Raw genomic sequence first — 22,957 nt, forward strand, 5'->3', positions numbered from 1 at the left:
GCTGTAGTTTTACAACAGCTCGTCTACTGGATACAGTCACCTGAGATATAAATGAAGCCTTAGGCCGGATTCACATCACTGTTCCGTTTTCCGTTCTTCTGATCCGTCAGAAGAAAAGATAAATAAACAAAAACACAGATCCTGTATTTTAAGCATCAGTTATGCTCAGTTACACACATTTTGCATTCTCTTTAGCCATTTCCATATGAGATCAGTTTTTTTAATGTAAAAAAAAAAAGTTCTACACAAAGTATTTTTTTTCTTACTGTCTAAAATAACGTATTTCAGACGGAAATGGCTAAAATGGATGCAAAGTGTGCATAAATGAGCATAACGGATGCTTAAAATGCAGGATCTGTTTATTGCTTTTTTTTTCTTCTGACTGATCAGTAGAACGGAAAACTAACAGTAATGTGAACGCGGGCTTGGACGGTAGTGCTATATAGTACAACAGTAGTAATGTGTAATGTAGCACCAATGTACCTACAGTTCATGGGTGAGGAAGAGGCTTGGGTAGAAGGTTGGAGGGACCAGGAATGGGTAGTCATTGGGGCTTGGAAAGGACCATGGGGGCCCAATTCAGATTCCTGCTATGGGTCCCAATGAATTCAATGTACGACCCTGCTTGTCTGTAATGCCAACAATAGGACATGGTCTATAATTTTGCGTAACGGCCACGCGGACATATAGACATGGAATGCACGTGGAGTCATTTCAGTTTTTTTGCGGCCCCATTGAAGTAAATGGTTTCACATACAGGCCACAAAAAATAATAAAATGGTACGGACATGGAAAGAAAATACGTTTGTGTGCAGGAGCCCTTAGGTGGGCCCCCAGAATCAGTTACACTGGTGGGCCCTAAGTACCCCAGTCCAACACTGCAAAAATGTATTACTGGTACTTTATTACTCCGCACAATCATATCCAAACTGCATACCTGCTTCTTACCACCTAGTACTTAGAGGATCCTCTTGGGAGCTCACCCCATCCCACCACTCAGTTGACATGATACCAGGAGGCTACTTTCATGATATACCACTCATATTCTCGATGACATTGGTGCTCATACTCATACCCCTTAACTATGAAAGGGTACAATTTCTCACTTGTGAGGCAATAAGAGATGGCTGACAGTTTATTTGTCTGTTTTCTTACTAATTTAGTTATGAAAGAAACTGTTTATTGAAAATAGATATTGAAATGTATTGAAATGTTGCTGCATGTAGCTCCTATCGCATTACTGAAATTCTTAGTTGCTTTGGAGTTATGTACTGCAGCTAAATAAAACCAATTAAAAAAACATGTATGTATATTCAGTGGTGAAAAAAATAAAAAAATAAATCTGAAAATGCACCGTTTTGCAGCCGAGACCGTGATTCGTGTATCCTGTCCGTCAAAAAAATAAGACCTGTCCTATTTTTTTGACGGACAACGGTTCACGGACCCATTCAAGTCAATGGGTCCGTGAAAGAACACGGATGCACACAAGATTGGCATCCGTGTCCGTGATCCGTGGCCGTAGGTTACTTTCATACAGACGGATGCCCTGGTGCAAGAGTTCAGCTTGGGCCGCCCTTCCCTCAGTACTTTGTGGCCAGGGGCCGGAAGGCACATAGCCTTCGTGCTGCCTGAGGAAAAAATTTAGACCCCCCCCCCCGAGCCAAATTGTTGTTGACCTAACTAACCCCTTCCCTCCAGCCAGGGGTGTAACTTGACCTGCATGCACTTTCTATAATAATGGTGTCTTCTTGTGCAGAACAAGGGTCTTTTGGTCCCGTCAAGTTCCTAGGCCCAGTAGCGACTGCTACCTCTGCACCCCTATAGTTATGCCCATGAGTGTGCTGATATTTTTATATTTGAGTGACCCAGGTAGTTTAGGCATTTTTTTAAGAATGGCATTGAATTGAAATCTTGCACATGGTGTCAAATCTTTGTGAATAAATAGTGGTCCTAGAATTTTAGGTCTAATCTTTAACCACCCTTACATTGTAGAGACAGGGCATAAGTAATATTCATTCATATTATTAAGCCATATCATTCATATTATTTTAATCAATATTCTTAGACATTTGTCAATAATCAATATGTCTTGTATGAGCAATACTGAACTAGAATTTTTATTTTTTGCAGTGAATCCCCTGACGCGAAAACCTCAGAAGAAAGCCAGGATAAAAAGGAATATTTAAATAATTCACAATAATAGAGGAACAGGCTTGACATAAGTTCTTCAGCAGATTCAGAGAAATTGGTCACTATTATTCTGTTAATTCCAAACTGTTTTCTTAGTCCTTTCAACATATGTGAAATAGGGAAGATATTATTTATTGGTGGTAAACCTGCTAATTTTAGCAAAAATAACATTCTAGTTAATTTTTTACTGTCAGTGGATAAGTTTCTTTTTAATAAATAAAAATTCTGGCGATGGATAAAATTAGTTTTTTGAGGTGCGGTATCTTCTTATCTTTAGAAAATGCTCTCCAACCTTTCCATGCGTCTGCATATGCAGACCATGGGCCAGATTTATTATTAGCTCAAGTCAGAATAATGGAGTGAAAAAGTTGCAAATTTTAGCGCAATCGCTTAAACTGCGCAAATATTTGCGACTTTTATTGGCTCTGCACTATGCTCGCCAGTTTTCTGAAAGGGGGCATGTTTTCTTATGTAAATTAATCTCTAGACAGATTTACTATTGCGACAATTTAAAAAGTCGCAAAAAAAGGGACATCGACACAAGTCTAAAATTTTTGGCTCTATACACCACCACACTGGATTTGAAATGAAACTAACAAGATGTGCTTTAACTGCAGACTGTCACCTCATCAGTGAAGCATGGTGGTGGTAGTGTCATGGCGTGGGCATGTATGGCTGCCAATGGAACTGGTTCTCTTGTATTTATTGATGATGTGACTGTTGACAAAAGCAGCAGGATGAATTCTGAAGTGTTTTAGGCAATATTATCTGCTCATATTCAGCCAAATGCTTCAGAACTTATTGGACGGCGCTTCACAGTGCAGATGGACAATGACCCAAAGCATACTGCAAAAGCAACCAAAGAGTTTTTTAAGGGAAAGAAGTGGAATGTTATGCAATTGCCAAGTCAATCACCTGACCTGAATCCGATTGAGCATGCATTTCACATGCTGAAGACAAAACTTAAAGGGGTATTCCCATCTTAATGATCACTGTTAAATCTGTTAATGATTTAACTGTGATCATTTTTCTAAATATATTTAATTAGCTAATTCCCACCTCTTAGAAGAAAATAAACATATACTTACCTGACTGTTGTCTTCCGTCTCCCCTGGTTATGGCTAGTGTTGAGCGAACTTATGTTTTAAGTTCGACGTCTAAAGTTCGGGTTATCGAAGCATTCTGTTATGAATTCCGCTACCACGGACCATAACAGAATTTAGAATCCATAACGGGATACTTCGATAACCCGAACTTTAGACACCGAACTTAAAACACAAGTTCGCTCAACACTAGTTACGGCCACTGCTCTTCCGCGCTTGTGCAGACGACTTCTTTTCTCCCGGCCAGCCGCACGAAGTCCCGAAAGCGCACGCCGAGGCCGCGCATGCGCTATGGTGATTTCTTCCTGGCCATTATAGTATACTGGCAAGGAAAAAGTCACCAGGGCGCATGCATGGACTCAGCGTGGGCGTTCAGTCTAGCGCGTGGCCCGGCCGGGAGAAGACTTCAATCAAGATGGAGCCCGCCGAGTGCCGAAACCAGGAAGTGGACAGCGCGCCGGGAGCAGGTAAATATGAAATAGCGTGTTGAGAATACCCCTTTAAGGGAAAATGCCCCAAGAACAAACAGGAACTGAAGACAGTTGCAGTAGAGGCCTGGCAGAGCATCACCAGGGATGAAACCCAGCGTCTGGTGATGTCTATGCGTTCCAGACTTCAGGCTGTAATTGACTGCAAAGGATTTGCAACCAAGTATTAAAAAGTGAAAGTTTGATTTAAGATTATTATTCTGTCCCATTACTTTTGGTCCCTTAACAAGTGGGATGCACATATGCAAACTGTTGTAATTCCTTAAACGTTCACCTGATTTGGATGTAAATACCCTTAAATTAAAGCTGACAGTCTGCAGTTAAAGCACATCTTGTTCATTTCAAATCCATTGTGGTGGTGTATAGAGCCAAAAATTTTAGAATAATGTCGATGTCTCAATATTTATGGACCTGACTGTATATGGGGTGTTTCTGTTAATTACAGAATCAGGGCCATAAATATTGAGTTTTGTTTACCCTTGCTTTGTAACTGGAAAAAATGGATTCAAATGGAAAATCTGGCCAAAAAGTAAAATTTAGAAATTTTCTCTCTATTTTCCATTAATTCTTGCGGAACACCTAAAGGGTTAACAAAGTTTGTAAAATCTGTTTTAAATACCTTGAGGGGTGTAGTTGTTAAAATTGGGTCATTTTTGGGTAGTTTCTATTATGTAAGCCTCACAAAGTGACTTCAGACCTGAACTGGTCCTGAAAAAGTGGGTTTTAGAAATGTTCTGAAAAATTTATATATTTACTTCTAAACTTCTAAGCCTTGTAACGTCCCCAAAAATAAAATGGCATTCACAAAATGATCCAAAACATGAAGTAGACATATGGGGAATGTAAAGTAATAACTATTTTTTGAGGTATTACTATTTATTATAAAAGTAGAGAAACAGAAATTTGGAAATTTGCTAATTTTTCCAAATTTTTGGTAATTCTTTTTTTTTTATAAATAAAAATGTTTGTTTTTTTTACTCAATTTTACCACTGTCATTCAGTAGAATATGTGACTAGAAAAAAAATCTCAGAATGGCCTGGATAAGTAAAAGCGCTTTAAAGTTATCACCACATAAAGTGACACTAGTCAGATCTGCTAAAAATGGCCTAGTCCTTAAGGTGAAAAATGGTATCTTCAATTCCATTTTTTGGGTATCAATATTGATACCTAAAAAGGTCAATAAATGTGTTGTAAATACAGTTTTATCAGCTTCTAGAGGTAAATTAAAATAGGATGAAATGTCTATGAAATTAAAATTCTTCTGTTCCTCCTTTATAAAAAAATTAAATGAAAATCATCTAAGTAGTGTATGATATTACCTGAGTCTGAATTTTTGTTCTACTGCACTACCCACTGAAGAAAAGTTTTCTTAAAACTGAAAGTGTATCATCAAAAGAAGTATATTTTACGGTTTTAGAGAACTATGTAGTGAAAATAGATGTATTAACCTATAAGACCTTACTTCCTTTTTATGGAACAATTGCTAAAGGGGATATTCAATTTTTTTTTTTACATGGGGGTCCTTCAAATCTACCTGCAATTAATAAAGCATGTATTTTTTCTCTAACAATTTCTTTATATTTATTGTAGATTTTAGAATATCAACTATTATACAGCCTTTCCCTTTATATTCAGGTATGTAGAATCCATATTTTAATCCCTCAATCCCTTAGTAACTTAGCTTTCTGTGTGTTTGGGTAGGAGTCTAGCCAAGGATTTATTATTTCCATTATTAGTGATTAGAGTTGAGCGGACACCAATTCACAAAAAATTCGGAGTTCGGAACCCCGAACTCCATTGAAGTTAATGGGGACCCGAACTTTGGAGCACTAAAATGGCTGTAAAAATGTCATGGAAAGGGCTAGAGGGCTGAAAATGGCATCAAAATGTGGCTAAGAGCATGGCAAGTGCTCTGCAAACAAATGGATAGGGAAATTACTTTAAACAACATAAAATACATAAAAATAAAAAATTAATAAGAGTAGGAGGTTGAGGAGGCGGTGGATGTGGCGGTGTAGGTGGAAGCAGCGGTGGAGTAGGAGGTAGCCTACACTGCTTTTTGGTTTTAAATTTAATTTTTTTAAATTAGGGTACACCCCAAAACATTAGGAAATATAACCTGTGATAACCCCTCCAGTCGTGCTAAACAAACGTCCAGACAATACACTGGCTGCAGGGCAGGCAGCACCTCCAAGGCGTAAAGGGCAAGCTCAGGCCATGTGTCCAATTTGGAGACCCAGAGGTTGAAGGGGGCAGACCCATCATTCAGTACGTGTAGGCGTGTGCCGACATACTGCTCCACCATGTCGCACGCCCCAGTGATGTCCACGATCCAATTGGATATCTTCTCTATCAACTTTCGATGTTATTTTATGCGCCTACAATGGTGATCATGGGTGGCGGGGAATCAGGGTTCCAGGCCGGAGAGGGAGCCTGAGAAATGGATACCACATCCAAGGGAGGTCAATGGATGAAATTAAATGAAATTGAGCGGAAATGTGGGACAATAAGCTTCGGGGAGGTAGTGACGATCAATAACAATACAGGACTCTTAAGATGCCCTGTTATTTGAATGATTAATAAAAAAATTACAGGGAGTGTCACTGGGGTATTTTGGATTAGGAAACATTAGACAGGAGAGGCCCTGCTGCCGCTTTGTTGACTCTAGATAACTTCTGCCTGATCGCACGTTCCTGTGACGTCCATCATCCATTTGGATATCTTCTCTATCAACTTTCAATGTTCTTTTCTGAGCCTACCATGTTGATCATGGTTATCGGCGAATCAGGGTTCCAAACCGGAGAGGGAGTGTGAGAAAGGGAGACCTCATCCAAGGGAGGTCAGTGGCTGCAATGGGATGAAGCGGAAATGTCAGACAAATTATTAAAGCAGAAGGATCTAATGAAAGAGCCAATTAAAGACATATTTTAGAAATGTAAGTCCCTGTCACCTATGCAGAGCAGGGGTTTTTCATTCCCAGAAATGGGTTAATGTCACCCACCAATGGAACAGATTAATTTTTTTAAAATTTCAGTCCCTGTCACCTATGCAGAGCAGAGGTTTAATCACAGCAAAAATTGTAAAATGTCACCCAAGAATGTAACAGAAAGATTTGTGAAATGTATTAACCTACTAGGTAGAGCAGGGGTATATCAGCCAAAAATTGTTGAATGTCACACGAAAATGTAACAGATAAATTAGTGAAATTTATTAAGCTGTCAACTAGGTAGAGCAGGGGTATATCACAGCCCAAAATTGGTGAATTTCACCTGAAAATTTTACAGACAAATTAGTGAAATGACATAAAATACGTGCAAAAAAAAAAAATTTGATTTATGAGGTGGAGGTCCATATGGAGTAGGAGTTTGAGGAGGTGGTGGACGTAGCGGTGTAGGTGGAAGCAGCGATGAAGGGAGACGAGGTAGCCAACACTGGTCTTTTTTTTATTTATTAGGCTACACTCCAAAAGAGTGTGAAATATCCAAAATACAAGAATGAGCAATTGCGCTGTAGTATAATAACGGCTGGTTAAGGCCGGTATGCATGTCTATTCTGCACAAGGTACGGACAAGTCCTGTGGGATCCATGCCTGGTTCATTTTAATGAACGTGAGCTTGTCCACATTGGCTGTGGACAGGTGGCTGCGCTGGTCTGTGATAACGCCCCCTGCCGTGCTAAACACATGTTCAAATACATTGGCTGCAGGACAGGCCAGCACCTCCAAGACGTAAAGGGCAAGCTCAGGCCATGTGCCCAATTTGGAGACTCAGAAGTTGAAGGGGGCAGACTCATCATTCAGTATGTGTAGGCCTGTGCACACCTACTGCTCCACCATGTTGGTGAAATGCTGCCTCCTGCTAAGACGTTCCATATCAGCTGGTGGTGCTGGTTGTTGTGGCGTGCTGACAAAGCTTTTCCACATTTCAGCCATGCTAACCCTGCCTTCTGAGGTGCAGGCGGTGCCCCAGCTGCGTTGGCGACCTCTTCCTCCTCCTCCTCTGCCTTCGCCTTGTGCTTCCACTGTGCCCCCGCTGTCAGGTGGGAATGCCACCAGCAGCACGTCGACCAGCGTGTGCTTGTACTCGCGCATCTTACGATCACGCTCCAGTGAGGGAATTAAGGACGGTACATTGTCCTTGTAATGGGGATCCAGCAGCGTTGCCACCCAGTAATCAGCACAAGTTAGAATGTGGGCAACTCGGCGGTCGTTGCAGAGACACTGCAGCATGTAATCGCTCATGTGTGCCAGGCTGCCCAGAGGCAACGAAATCTGTCCTCTGTGGGAGGTGTATCATCTGTGTCCTCTGTATCCCCCCAGCCACCCACCAGTGATGGCCATGAGCTGGTCTGGGTGCCACCCTGCTGTGAACATGGTTCCTCCTCCATCTCCTCATCCTCCAGAACTGTGCCCTGGCTGGACAATTGTGTACCTGGCGTTTGTGGGAGCCACTTGTGAATGACTGGCTGAAACCCTATGAAATTATCCCTCTTCCTCCTCCTCCTGTGACACATCCTGTTCCATCATCGCCAGAAGCGTTTTTTCAAGAAGGCATAGAAGTGGGATAGTAACGCTGAGAATGGCGTTATCGGCACTGGCCATGTTGGTGGAGTACTCGAAACAGTGCAACAAGGAACACAGGTCTTGCATGGAAGCCCAGTCATTGGTGGTGAAGTGGTGCTGTTCCGCAGAGCGACTCACTCGTGCGTGCTGCAGCTGAAACTCCACTATGGCCTGCTTCTGCTCGCACAGTCTGGCAAGCATGTGTAAGGTGGAGTTCTACCTTGTGGGCACATTGCATATGAGGCGGTGAGCAGGAAGGCCGAAGTTACAATGCAGCGCTGACAGGCGAGCAGCAGCAGGGTGAGAACGCCGAAAGCACGCACAGATGGCCCACACTTTATGCAGCAGCTCTGACATATCGGGGTAATTTTTAAAGGAATCTCTGCACCACCAAATTCAGCACATGCGCCAGACAAGGGATGTCCGTCAAACCAGCTAGTCCCAGAGCTGCTACGAGATTTCGCCCATTATCGCACACCACCAGGCCGGGCTTGAGGCTCACTGGCACCAACCACTTATCGGTCTGTTGTTCAAGGCACAGTTCTTGCGCGATGTGGGGTTTGTCCCCCAAACAGATACGTTTTAAAACTGCCTGCTGTTGTTTACCCCTGGCTGTGCTGAAGTTAGTGGTGAAGGTGTTACGCTGACCGGATGAGAAGCCGGTAGAGGATAAGGAAGCAGAGTGGGAGGAGGAAGCAACAGGAGGCAAACTGAAGTGCCCTGCAATCCTCGGTGGTGGAAGGACATGCGCCAAACTGCTATCTGCCTCAGTCTCAGCCGCCACTGCATTTACCCAGTGTGCTGTTATGGAGATATAATGTCCCTGACCGTGCTTACTGGTCTACGTATCCGTAGTGAGGTGCACCTTGCCACAGATGGCGTTGGGCAGTGCACACCTGATTTTGTCCCCCACTTGGTTGTGCAGGAAAGGGATGGCTCGCCTTGAAAAGTAGTGGCGGCTGGGCACGACGTACTGTGGGACAGGCACCGCCATAAGGCTTTTAATGCTCTCCGTCTCTACCAGACGGAATGACAGCATTTCAAAGGACAGTAATTTTAAAATACTGGCATTCAGGGCCAGTGATCGCAGGTGGGTACTTCCTCTTCAGCTCCATTGTTTGGGCAATGGAGAGCTGAATGCTTCCGTGGGACATTGTGGAGATGCTTGGTGACCCAGGTGGTGGTGTTGCTGGCAGATCCTCTTTTTGCGGGGTGGCAGGTGCCACTGTCACTCCATAGGTGGATAAAGAGGTTGAGACTGCAGCAGAAGAGGAAGCAGGAGGAGCCAGATACCTTTCTTGGTTTTTGAGGTGTCTACTCCACTGTAGCTTGTGCTTTGCACTTAGATACCTGGTCATGCAGGTTGTGCTCAGGTTGAGAACATTTATGCCTCGCTTCAGGCTCTGATTGCACAGCGTGCAAACCACTTGTGTCTTGTCATCAGCACATTGTCTGAAGAACTGCCACGCCAGGGAACTTCTTGGTGTGCTCGGTCCCTTGCTGCGGTGGGACGGCCGCTCCGCTTTTGCACCCTGCTCCCTCTTCTGCTGTGCTGGTGGCTCTGTGCGACCAACGCCTCTTCCTCCAAACTACACAGGTCACTTGCATAACCTTGATTCCATGCGGGGTCGAGGACCTCATCGTCCTCCACATCATCTTCCACGCAGTCTTCACCCCTGCCCTCCTTGTCGGTCTGCACACGCCAGAAAGCCTCAGCTGTTGGCACCTGTGTTTCGTCACCATCCGAGACGTGCTGCGATGGTCCTCCCATGTACTCATCTTGGGCATCTGTGCACTCAATCTCTTCCACTTCTGGGGCAGGGCTAGGTGGATGGCCCTGGGAAACCCTGCTAACAGAGTTATCAAAAAGTAGAAGAGACTGCTGCATGACTTGGGGCTCAGACTGCTTGGCTGATTTGCAAGGGGGTGAGGTGAAAGACTGATGGACATCGGCTGCAGCTGCCAACTTTGATCTTTTAGCAGGAGACTGGGTGGGAGACAATGTGAAGGAACTGGAGGCACTGTCAGCAACCCAATCTACTATCGCCTGTACTTGTTCTGGCCTCACCAGTCGTAGAGACAGTTCTGTTGCCTACTCGCACCTGAGGAAGGTGTTTCATTTGTGCGTGTAGCTGGCACAGATTGACCATGTCCTCTCCCTGCAACAGGAGCTCCACCAGCAGCACCACGACCGGACCTTGCCCTAAATGGGTGTTTTTTTAGTAGCAGAAAAGAAAAAAAAGTATCTAAATGGTGTATCTCACAGGTACAGATGCAGACTAGGCCGCAAATTAAGATTTTTGCCCAAAATGGGTGTTTATTTAATACCAGAATAGCACAGCAGTATGTAAAGGGTGTATTTCACAATGACAGATGCATCAAAGGATGCAATATTAAGTATTTTGCCCAAAAAGTTTTTTTTTTTTTACTAACAGAATATGACAGCATTATATAACGCTTGAATTTCACACGTGCAGATGCAGCAAGGGCTCAAAAATTGTATATTTTCACCAAAAAGGGTGTTTTTTAAAACTCAGAAAATTATAGCTGTATTTCTAGCTTAAATTGCACACTGACTAATGCGGCAGAGGCCCCAGATGTAGGATATTGCCAAAAAAGGGTGTTTTTATAAAATCAGATTATTGCAGTATTTTAAGCTTGGATTTGAATGTCACAAAAGCACAGATGCAGTGCTGGTGCACTGAGCTTGCATAAAATGGCCGCGGCCGTCCACCTAACTAACAGACGGATAAAAGTTATTTTTCTCTGTCACTGAGCTCAGGGCAGGGTAAAACGATTGTGCGCTGCACCCACACAAACAAAATCTATGTAGATCACTGAGTTCAATTGGAGTTCTGATTAAAGATTCGGTCCTATTCTCTCCCTCACAGCAGCATCCTCTCCCTACACTAAACACAGCCAAGTGACGTGCAGCGCTACATACTCCATCTTATATAGAGGCTGGGTCACATGCTGCACTGGCCAATCACAGCCATGCCATTAGTAGGCATTGCTGTGATGGCTTCTAAGGTCACACAGTTAAACGCTTGTTGATTGGCTGCTCTGCAGCCTTTCAAAAAGCACCAAAAAAATCGCCGAACCTGAACTTTTACTTAAATGTTCGGGGTCCAAAAATCCTAAAGTTCGGTACGAACCCGAACTTTACAGTTCGGGTTCGCTCAACCCTATTTAGTGATGTCACTGATTTTTGTACTATTTTCTTTATTGACATGTCGTTCAGTGTTTTTTGAAGCATTTGAAGAGAGAGTGAGATCCGCTACAAAATAAACACTCATGTTTGTATCTACAATTTGGAGACCATTTACACTGATTCAAATAGGTAGTAGTAGGTAAATAAGGTTTATTTAAAGTTGTTCTTTGTGGTAACATGAGATTCAACCAGAGTCGTACATCTTTTGAGCCCCATGTCATGGATAGGTATACCGCTGGTTTTTGTTGGTACATTTTTTCATATGTTCTCCATGCATTCCCACCAAAATGACGGTAAGCCTCAAGTATGAAGTCCATATACTGAAACATTCCACTGCAAAAATGAGGCCGCTTTTCACCCATGACAGCAGCATATATGCAAAATGTCTGTATCCATGTGTAAAAGATTTGTTGTTTTTTTTATCATCTTTGTCTTATTTTTTTTTGTCAATTTTGTTATTTTTCTTATTGTTTGAAAATAGTGAAAAAATATCAATGTATTAAATTTTCCAAATGTTTTCTTTGTTTGTATGGGTAAATGGAAACCTAAAGGTGAGATCTGGCATGTCATTACGTCTTTTAATGACACTTGTTTTGTCCATCGTCCGTTGGTCCGGTCTGTCCCAGGGTGTCTTTCCGTTGTGGCGGTTGGTCTTAGTCCCTTTTCTCCATCTTCGTGCTGATCAGTGTCTTCGTAACCTTCTTTTTGCGCCTTTTGATGAGTAGCAGTGGACAGTAATTCTTATTTACTCTTTTCCTTTTCGGTGCTGACTCCTTTTCATTTTACTGGTACTCGGCGCAGAGACGTCCTTGTGACTTCTATTTCTAAGTGCGTCATCTTCAAAATGGAGGGGAAGTGGACCTATTACCTGAGGAACGCTCATTGTAAGGCAATATTTCAGCCAGTCTTCACCTCTTTGTTCCTCTGCTCTATATATTAATTGCTTTAGTATTTTGTATTAAAAATATAGTATATATTAGTATATTAATTACTTTAGTAGTTTGTCCATTTTTCTTGCTCTTGGTCGATATTTACTTGCGCTGCTGAGCTGTAGATCGTGTCACGTTTGTAATGCTTGTATATATCTTCTATATTGGCGTCTGTGCTTATATTCTTTTCCCAAATTTGGTGTTATAAATGTCCTGTGTCATAGTTTCTAATTCTCCTGCTCCTTTTTCTTCCTCTTGCTTGACTATATTTTAACTGCTTCTTTTATCGGTGTCTCCAGCTTTTGGTTGCTGATGAGCAACAGGGGCAATATTTGAATAAGTGATATTTTGCGAATATTTTGTAGAATAGTAGTCATATATTTGTGAATTCAAGATTATATTCTTGATTGCGAAAATCGGCAATGTATTATTCGCGTAATGCGCGCAAAATACCGACGTGGGGTAGGCAACTTTTCTATTGGTTGCTAGGGATGTTGCTAAGCTGTGACAAAGTCTTCTCATTGGCCCACAAGCTAGAAGAAGGGAGGGACAATCACCTGATGTGTAATGTGTTAAAAAAAACAAAAATTTGTCATTACGAATATATATGCACTATATTCAAAATATTCTCGAATTCTCGAAGTGCCGATATTCACAATAAAAATTTGCTTTTCGAATATTTGTGCTCAACACTAGTTAGGATCCTCATGGTATACAGTTATCACCTAATGACCACATTATGGTACGTTATCAATATATAGTTGATCCAACTTATTAAACCTGACAGGGCACACCTGTGAAGTGAAAAGCATTTCAGGTGACTACCTCTTGAAGCTCATCAAGAGAATGCCAAGAGTGTGCAAAGCAGTAATCAAAGCAAAAGGTAGCTACTTTGAAGAACCTAGAATATGACATATTTTCAGTTGTTTCACACTTTGTTATGTATATAATTCCACATGTGTTAATTCATAGTTTTGATGCCTTCAGTGTGAATCTACAATTTTCATAGTCATGAAAATTAAGAAAACTCTTTGAATGAGAAGGTGTGTCCAAACTTTTGGTCTGTACTGTATATACCCCCATGTATCGCTAAATTGAAACTGCAATGTTAGGGGATATACCGGAGGAACTGTGCAGATTGATATATAGTTTTGTGAGAAATTATTCTGTAAAACTTGTAATTTTATACATTTATATCTCTCCTCATTCTGGACTGTGAAGTCAGTGAGATGGTCCTATCAGTGATTGACAGCCTTCACCCTATGACTGGATATACAGAGATAGCTGTCAATCACTGATAGGACGGCCTCCCTGAATTCAATACTCAGAATGAGCAGGAATATAAATAAATAAATTACAAGTGTTACTGAATCTATTCCCATAAAACTACATATCAAATTGCTTAGCGAATCCTGCTCTATAACATACTGCCTGCAGTTAACGTTGTATTTTCATGGTGACAGGTTTTCTTTAAGGATCAAGTGCCCTCTGTTGTGCATTACAAGTACATGGATTTCTTCAAGCCCCTTCAGAAGGTATGACAGTTGCAGAAATATCTTCAACAAGTCTGTTTGCATTCACCTAGCTTTCACTAATAAACAATACATCAAAAACTGCAACACACGGACTGGTATGAATCCGATGTTATTGATTCCATCATGAAAGGCAATTCAAATCAGATATATAACAAAAACAACAAAAACTACTCCGATTTTAACATCTTTTAAAAGCCATATTGGCCCAGAAGAGGAAAGGAAACATTAGTATAGTGACTGCATGTGGCTCATGGCTTCTATGTTGAACATACTACTCTGCTCACCTATGAGGTCACAGTAAAAACCATAAAACTGACAGTTAATACTAAAGTAGACATATCTCACAGTCAGATCTTTACTGTACTATTGCTCTTTTAGAGTGCCATAAGTATTACCTGCTGCACTATATAGGTGGCTGTACTGTATTTCTGCCATATTTTCACAGGAGTTTTAACCTTTTGCTACTAAATCTGCAGCAAATCCATAGCAAAATGATTATGTAAGACAAGTATGCTGCAAAATTAGTGATCAAATATAGAACATCAGCCTAAGATCTCATGTACACGACAGAGGCCTGTGCATGGAAACTGTATGACAGGGCATGGAAGCTGTTTAGCTCTTCCTTGAACAGGCAACTCTGCCAGGAATATGAGTTCCCAGCTTAAAATATGCTTTCATTCTTGGGTTCCCTGGCTTATGAATTGCACAATACGCTATTTTTATACGTCTTCACTAATAGAATTACTCATGCTGCTAGGAAATCACATTTCCTGGTCTCTAGCAGCGTCCGACTGGCCCACCAGAGTACCAGAGGATCCTCTGGCATTCCTAGGCTCTGATATTAAAGTGGACCCCAAAGGCCCAGGAGAAGACTTCCATTTGGAAGTGCGTTTGGAGCCAATTACTTTCTAAATCTTTGAATCCAATCCTATTAGACTTTATAGATGAAATAGAAATTGGGGCTCAACAATACTTCTCTGGTGGACTGAAGGAACCCCAGTCTGACTCTGGGCTATAGGAAGTAAATTTCTCTAATGTCTGCCTGTTTGTACCATATATTGGTACTCCAAACCAGAGCTATGGTTTACTATAAATTATTATATATATATATATATATATATATATATATATATATATATATATATATATATCTTTTACTATTGCATAATATATTGCTAATTGTAGAGAGAAGTCAGGTGGGCGTATGTATATGGATATATATATGTATCTGCCCCTTCATTGATATGTGTAGGTATGTATATATATGGGCCCCCTTATATGGCCAATAGGGATATACAGACGTGGACAAAATTGTTGGTACCCTTTGGTCAATGAAAGAAAAAGTCACAATGGTCACAGAAATAACTTTAATCTGACAAAAGTAATAATAAATTAAAATTCTATAAATGTTAACCAATGAAAGTCAGACATTGTTTTTCAACCATGCTTCAACAGAATTATGTAAAAAAATAAACTCATGAAACAGGCATGGACAAAAATGATGGTACCCCTAACTTAATATTTTGTTGCGCAACCTTTTGAGGCAATCACTGCAATCAAACGCTTCCTGTAACTGTCAATGAGACATCTGCACCTCTCAGCAGGTATTTTGGCCCACTCCTCATGAGCAAACTGCTCCAGTTGTGTCCGGTTTGAAGGGTGCCTTTTCCAGACTGCATGTTTCAGCTCCTTCCAAAGATGCTCAATAGGATTGAGGTCAGGGCTCATAGAAGGCCACTTTAGAATAGTCCAATTTTTTCCTCTTAGCCATTCTTGGGTGTTTTTAGCGGTGTGTTTTGGGTCATTGTCCTGTTGCAAGACCCATGACCTGCGACTGAGACCAAGCTTTCTGACACTGGCTAGTACATTTCTCTCTAGAATTCCTTGATAGTCTTGAGATTTCATTGTACCCTGCACAGATTCAAGACACCCTGTGCCAGACGCAGCAAAGCAGCCCCAGAACATAACAGAGCCTCCTCCATGTTTCACAGTAGGGACAGTGTTCTTTTCTTGATATGCTTCATTTTTTCGTCTGTGAACATACAGCTGATGTGCCTTGGCAAAAACTTCGATTTTTGTCTCATCTGTCCACAGGACATTCTCCCAGAAGCTTTGTGGCTTGTCAACATGTAGTTTGGCATATTCCAGTCTTGCTTTTTTATGATTCGTTTTCAACAATGGTGTCCTCCTTGGTCGTCTCCCATGTAGTCCACTTTGGCTCAAACAACGACGGATGGTGCGATCTGACACTGATGTTCCTTGAGCATGAAGTTCACCTTGAATCTCTTTAGAAGTCTTTCTAGGCTCTTTTGTTACCATTCGGATTATCCGTCTCTTAGATTTGTCATCAATTTTCCTCCTGCGGCCACGTCCAGGGAGGTTGGCTACAGTCCCATGGATCTTAAACTTATGAATAATATGTGCAACTGTACTCACAGGAACATCTAGTTGCTTGGAGATGGTCTTATAGCCTTTACCTTTAACATGCTTGTCTATAATTTTCTTTCTGATCTCTTGAGACAGCTCTTTCCTTTGCTTCCTCTGGTCCATGTCGAGTGTGGTACACACCATATCACCAAACAACACAGTGATTACCTGGAGCCATATATATAGGCCCAATGGCTGATTACAAGGTTGTAGACACCTGTGATGCTAATTAGTGGACACACCTTGAATTAACATGTCCCTTTGGTCACATTATGTTCTGTGTTTTCTAGGGGTACCATCATTTTTGTCCATGCCTGTTTCATGAGTTTATTTTTTTACATAATTCTGTTGAAGCATGGTTGAAAAACAATGTCTGACTTTCATTGGTTAACATTTATAGAATTTTAATTTATTATTACTTTTGTCAGATTAAAGTTATTTCTGTGACCATTGTGACTTTTTCTTTCATTGACCAAAGGGTACCAACAATTTTGTCCACGTCTGTATATTCCCTGTATGGCCGTGTATATATTCCCTCTTATGTAGATGTATATATGAGGATGTGTGTATGCATTGCATACAGTGGGATGCGAAAGTTTGGGCAACCTTGTTAATCGTCATGATTTTCCTGTATAAATCGTTGGTTGTTACGACAAACAATGTCAGTTAAATATATCATATAGGAGACACACGCAGTGATATTTGAGATATGAAATGAAGTTTATTGGATTTACAGAAAGTGTGCTATAATTGTTTAAACAAAATTAGGCAGGTGCATACATTTGGGCACTGTTGTCATTTTATTGATTCCCAAACCTTTAGAACTAATTATTGGAACTCAAATTGGCTTGGTATGCTCAGTGACCCCTGACCTACCTACACAGGTGAATCCAATTATGAGAAAGAGTATTTAAGGGGGTCAATTGTAAGTTTCCCTCCTCTTTTAATTTGTTCTGAAGAGTAGCAACATGGGGGTCTCAAAACAACTCTCAAATGACCTGAAGACAAAGATTGTTCACCATCATGGTTTAGGGGAAGAATACAGAAAGCTGTCTCAGAGATTTCAGCTGTCTGTTTCCACGGTTAGGAACATATTGAGGAAATGGAAGACCACAGGCTCAGTTCAAGTTAATGCTCGAAGTGGCAGACCAAGAAAAATCTCGGCTAGACAGAAGCGACGCATGGTGAGAACAGTCAGAGTCAACCCACAGACCAGCACCAAAGACCTACAACATCATCTTGCTGCAGATGGAGTCACTGTGCATCGTTCAACCATTCGGCGCACTTTACACAAGGAGATGCTGTATGCGAGAGTGATGCAGAGGAAGCCTTTTCTCCGACCACAGCACAAAAAGTGCCGCTTGAGGTGGGCTAAAGCACATTTGGACAAGCCAGCTTCATTTTGGAATAAGGTGCTGTGGACTGATGAAACTAAAATTGGGTTATTTGGCCATAACAAGGGGCGTTATACATGGAGGAAAAAGAACACAGCATTCCAAGAAAAACACCTGCTACCTACAGTAAAATATGGTAGTGGTTCCATCATGCTGTGGGGCTGTGTGGTCAGTGCAGGGACTGGGAATCTTGTAAAAGTTGAGGGACGCATGGATTCCACTCAGTATCAGCAGATTCTGGAGATCAATGTCCAGGAATCAGTGACAAAGCTGAAGCTGCGCCGGGGCTGGATCTTTCAAGACAACGACCCTAAACACTGCTCAAAATCCACTAAGGCATTTATGCAGAGGAACAAGTGCAACGTTCTGGAATGGCCATCTCAGTCCCCAGACCTGAATATAATTGAAAATCTGTGGTGTGTCTTAAAGAGAGCTGTCCATGCTCGGAAGCCATCAAACCTGAATGAACTAAAGATGTTTTGTAAAGAGGAATGGTCCAAAATACCTTCAACCAGAATCCAGACTCTCATTGGAACCTACAGGAAGCGTTTAGAGGCTGTAATTTCTGCAAAAGGAGGATCTACTGAATATTGATTTCATTTCTTTTTTGTGGTGCCCAAATTTATGCACCTGCCTAATTTTGTTTAAACAATTATAGCACACTTTCTGTAAATCCAATAAACTTCATTTCACTTCTCAAATATCACTGTGTGTGTCTCCTGTGTGATATATTTAACTGACATTTTTTATCGTAACACCCAACGATTTATACAGAAAAATCATGACGATTAACAAGGTTGCCCAAACTTTCGCATCCCACTGTATATGTGTATCTGCCATGGCTCCCCGCAGATTATATATATATATATATATATATATATATATATAAATCCAGAAAAAGGACGGCACTCCGGTCTTGAAAAAGTAAAAGTGGTTTATAATCAACCTTGCGGTACAACGTTTCGGCTCCAATACTGAGCCTTTCTCAAGCGTATATATGGGCCTATAACTGCCCATGTTTGCCCCAGGTTTATAATGAGTATATATGTGTATATAGATGCGCCCCAAGTATATGTATATATATATATATATATATATATATATATATATATACATACACACTTAAATGCGGCCAAAGCTAAGGGATCAATAGATCTGAGTTTCCCCAGCTTACTATGCTCTCCCCCACCTGGTGTTAATGACATGGGTGTGTGTGTGATGCCATGGTGTCTTTGACTGTACAGATTCTGAGCCTCAGGGGGCCAGTCAGTTATCTGCTGCAGTCTGAGTACATGCATTCCGTCACACACACACACGATGATGTCATTTCCCTACACCTTGGATAGAGGAGGGGGGTAGGGGGGGAGTGAGAGTGACTTATATATGAGTCCAAGACAAAGGGAAGGTCTCTTGGAACTGGACTACAAGGAGAGACACATGGGAGAGAGCAGCTCCATGACGTGGCCCTGAAGAAGGAGCCTGCAGCCCGGACCAGAAGGACCCCCCTAGAGATGAGCAACCCCTCCTGGAAAACGAGCATAAGTATCATTAACCCCTAACTACCCTATCCCACCAACGAATACCTACCCTATACCTGTAGCCCCCACGGATATATACCCCTATTCCCTATACCACCAACCCTCCCTATACCACCTCCAATTTAACCCTATACCAAACCTTACCTGTGGCCCCTACCTACCCCTATTACCCCTGTTCCCTGATATACCCTTATCCCTGTCACCTGTACCCCTGTTCTGCACCCCTACCTTTAACCCCAGGACCACCAATCCCCCACCCTAACCCTATAGGAGCATCTCCGCTCCCTATTCTGGGTTGATCCCTGCAACCCTGTGTCTGTGGCCTGCATTTACCCTTGCAGCGCCACTGTAAACCCTTCGTTCTTAGGGATAGTTTTTAGTCCAGGTTGGGTGGGCTGCTAATGTGTGTGTATTGTATAGTTAGTTTGTGGGTGGAATTTGGGATTGTGTAGTGTAGTTTAGTACTGTATTTTTAGAACTGTACTGTTAGTGCATTGTGTGCGTTGTGTACTGTAGGTGTTAATAAATACTGTGTGTTATTTGTACCTATTATGTAACATGTGGTTACTAGCGGTAGTTAGTAAGGCGCATGCAGCTAGTTTAGTGATTAGCGTAAGGTAAAGTAAAAGTATTATTCATTATTAAAGGTATAAATAGGCGGAGTCATCGGTGGTCGGCCCCTCCTATTTATGAATATTAATTATTGATATTTGCATAAATATTGGTAATTAATATCCCCCCTTAACACTAATATTTAAATTGTAGCGGAGACAAACATCCCTCATGCAGGACTTTTGTCTACGCTTAAAAAAATCTTCCTCTCAGGGGAAACCTAACTATAACTATGGACTATAATGGGGTCCGTAGGCCCTGTTCGGCTCAGTTATGTGCCGAATCTGTCCTTTCCACTCTTGGAGCAGGAAAACGGAAAGGCTGAACGCTGATGTGAACCCAGCCTAACTGGTCTGTGTAAAGGTACAGGACATCTCCCAACAAATGCTCATTCTTTGGAGGACTGTATTTTTGGGCAAAAAAACACAACAACAAAAAACACAATTCCTGGACAGCAGATCAATAATTATTTATGGGGACAAAACGATTGCAGTAATAATGCAGGGAAGGTGATTGCTGTATCTAAATGCAGCTGTCACCTACACAGGCAATTATCAGGAAATCTTAGGGTGGGTTCACACTAGCGTTAGGGATTCAGTTATGGCTTTCCGTTATAACATTGTTATAACGGAAAATAACAGAATCCATAAGACGGAAGGACGGATCCGTTCTTCTGCCTATAGACTTGTATTATGACGGAAAGCAAAACGGAAGCCTTTAAGGTGGCATTCCCGCTTGCCCTCCGTCCTAATAGAAGTCTATGGGAATCAAAACGGATCCGTCTGGTTCCCGTTATTCAAGACGGAAAACAAAGTCCTGTCAACAAGACTTTGTTTTCCGTCTTGCATAACGGGACCCAGACGGATCCGTTATCCTTTCCCATAGACTTCCATTAGGACGGAAAGCAAACAGAATGCCTTTTAAAGGTTTCCATTTAGCATTCTGTCTGGGCATTCCGTTATTTTCCGTTATAACAATATTATAACAAAAAGCCATAACGGAATCCCTAACGCCAGTGTGAACCCACCCTTAGTTTGTTTCCAATAGCCTGAACATCAGTACTTATAAGAGGACCACTGGATTAAAAATAGATCCTGCATTAAAAATATAATGTTCATTTTGTACACTATTTTCTTAGCTTTAGTACATTTCATTCTTGTCACAGTAAGTAAATGCTCATGTATAATCATGAAGAGCAAAAATACCTCCAGTAGATAAAGGGTTAAATTGCATAATCTCACTCACAGCAGCTTCCATAAACACTTCCACTTAATGACAGTAAGAAACATGGTAATTAGAGATCAGCGAATTTTTTATATTTTTAAATTCGTTCATGCTTCGTTTGGTGGTAAAAGCAGAATTGTGTTATGGATTCCGTTACCACGGACCATAGCGCAGTTCTATGGTTGAATCCATCAGAATAGAAGTCTATGGCCTGCAAAACAGATCTGTCCAGTTTCCGCTATACAGGGGAGTCCTCTACTGCATAATGGAAACAGGACGGATCCGTTATACAGGCCATAGACTTCTATTATGATGGATTCAATCATAGAACTGCGCTATGGTCCGTGGTAACGGAATCCATAACACAATTCTGCTTTTACCACCAAACGAAACGTGAACGAATTTCATAACATGAAATTTGCTCATCTCTAATGGTAATAACTAAAAAGATCATGATAACAGAGCATAGCACAAGCCATTAACCCTTGCAGTACAGACTGCCAGCTGAAAAGAACACAAATGTAAAACTGCGCCTCTTACCTTGGTTACTATCAGCAGAGAGGGACATCTGGAGCACAATCACCATCATCAGGAGCACAGGACTAATTGTTGTAATCAGGGCCCTGGCCATGAGACACAGCAAGACGCCTGGCTTGTAGCCTGCGGCACTCTGCAGAGGGTAGCCACAAAGGACTACACATGTACACACGTGTGCGTCTCTTTCCAAGGTAATGCTGGGCCTTCTGGAGAGAAGGCATGATTTACCGCCCTGCAAGCCATGGAGTGTGTAGAAAAGCTCTCTAAGCTTTCCGTGTGTAGTTCATACTTTCACTTTCACTTTAACCCCTCTGCTGTGGCTTGGCTCTGTAGTTTGTCCCGTAGGAGCTACGCCTGACATGACCACATTCCATACCTCCCAACTTTTCAGACAGTCAAAGAGGGACACTTATGTTTCATTGTGTGAACGATCCATTTTTTCCTGCATATTTATACACTTCAATAGTTTTCTCCTATGAAACAGAGCAAAAATTATCTGAATATTGAAATTTCTAAAATTCTAATTGCATCAAATAATGAAACAATATACAAGGTGGGGTCAAATATACAGAGAGGAACCAGACACTCTTTCTGGATCAATATTGTAAATGCAATGATGAAAATCTATACTTCAGATCAAAAAGAAGGGCATTTATGGAGCAAAGAGGGAAAGAGGGACATGGGTCAAAAAGAGGGACTGTCCCTCCAAAAGAGGGACACTTGGGAGGTCGGACATTCCACAACTGACAGTACTCTAGTATTTTCAGGCTGTGATAATTAGAGTTGGGTCCAGATCCTGAAGTATTTGAACAGTCACAGGATTACCAGATTTACAATTAAACCATCAACATAGTTACATAGTCAATAAGGCTGAAAAATGATACATGTCATCTACTCCAACCTATACTCCTACTTAACGCCACAGCAGGTCGCGTAGGCGTTTTGGACTGCAGACGCTGACCTGGACGCTGGGGAGTTAAATCCCCTGTCGCCTGCAGCTACCTTATTACAGTGGACATAGGGGTGTCAGTAGCTGAGAGTTCTAGTGTAGTTAGCTGCTCCCCCCCCCTTTCCTTAGAGCTCAGTTGGTAGGTCTTTCCCCTCCCCTCAGAGTTAATAAAAAGGAGGGTTCCCCCTGGCTTGGTCTCTTTGATCCTGGACCACTCCTCAGGGAGCCTTTCCCTCCCACCCTCCTACCCGTTTTATT

General features: G+C 41.8%; 1 protein-coding gene across 5 annotated transcripts in view; it reads right to left on the reverse strand.

The window, feature by feature from the left end:
* Nucleotides 1-22,016, reverse strand: part of IL15RA (interleukin 15 receptor subunit alpha) — a 199,916-nt gene extending 177,900 nt beyond the window's left edge. For all 5 annotated transcript variants that reach the window (XM_044280017.1, XM_044280015.1, XM_044280016.1 and 2 more), the window contains exon 1: nucleotides 21,754-22,016. In XM_044280017.1, coding sequence (XP_044135952.1) covers nucleotides 21,754-21,844 — 91 coding nt within the window. In that variant the 5' untranslated portion in view covers nucleotides 21,845-22,016. The remainder of the gene's footprint in view (nucleotides 1-21,753) is intronic.
* Nucleotides 22,017-22,957: the final 941 nt, after the last annotated feature.

Source organism: Bufo gargarizans, chromosome 2 (assembly GCF_014858855.1).
Source record: "Bufo gargarizans isolate SCDJY-AF-19 chromosome 2, ASM1485885v1, whole genome shotgun sequence".
Lineage (NCBI taxonomy): Eukaryota > Metazoa > Chordata > Amphibia > Anura > Bufonidae > Bufo > Bufo gargarizans.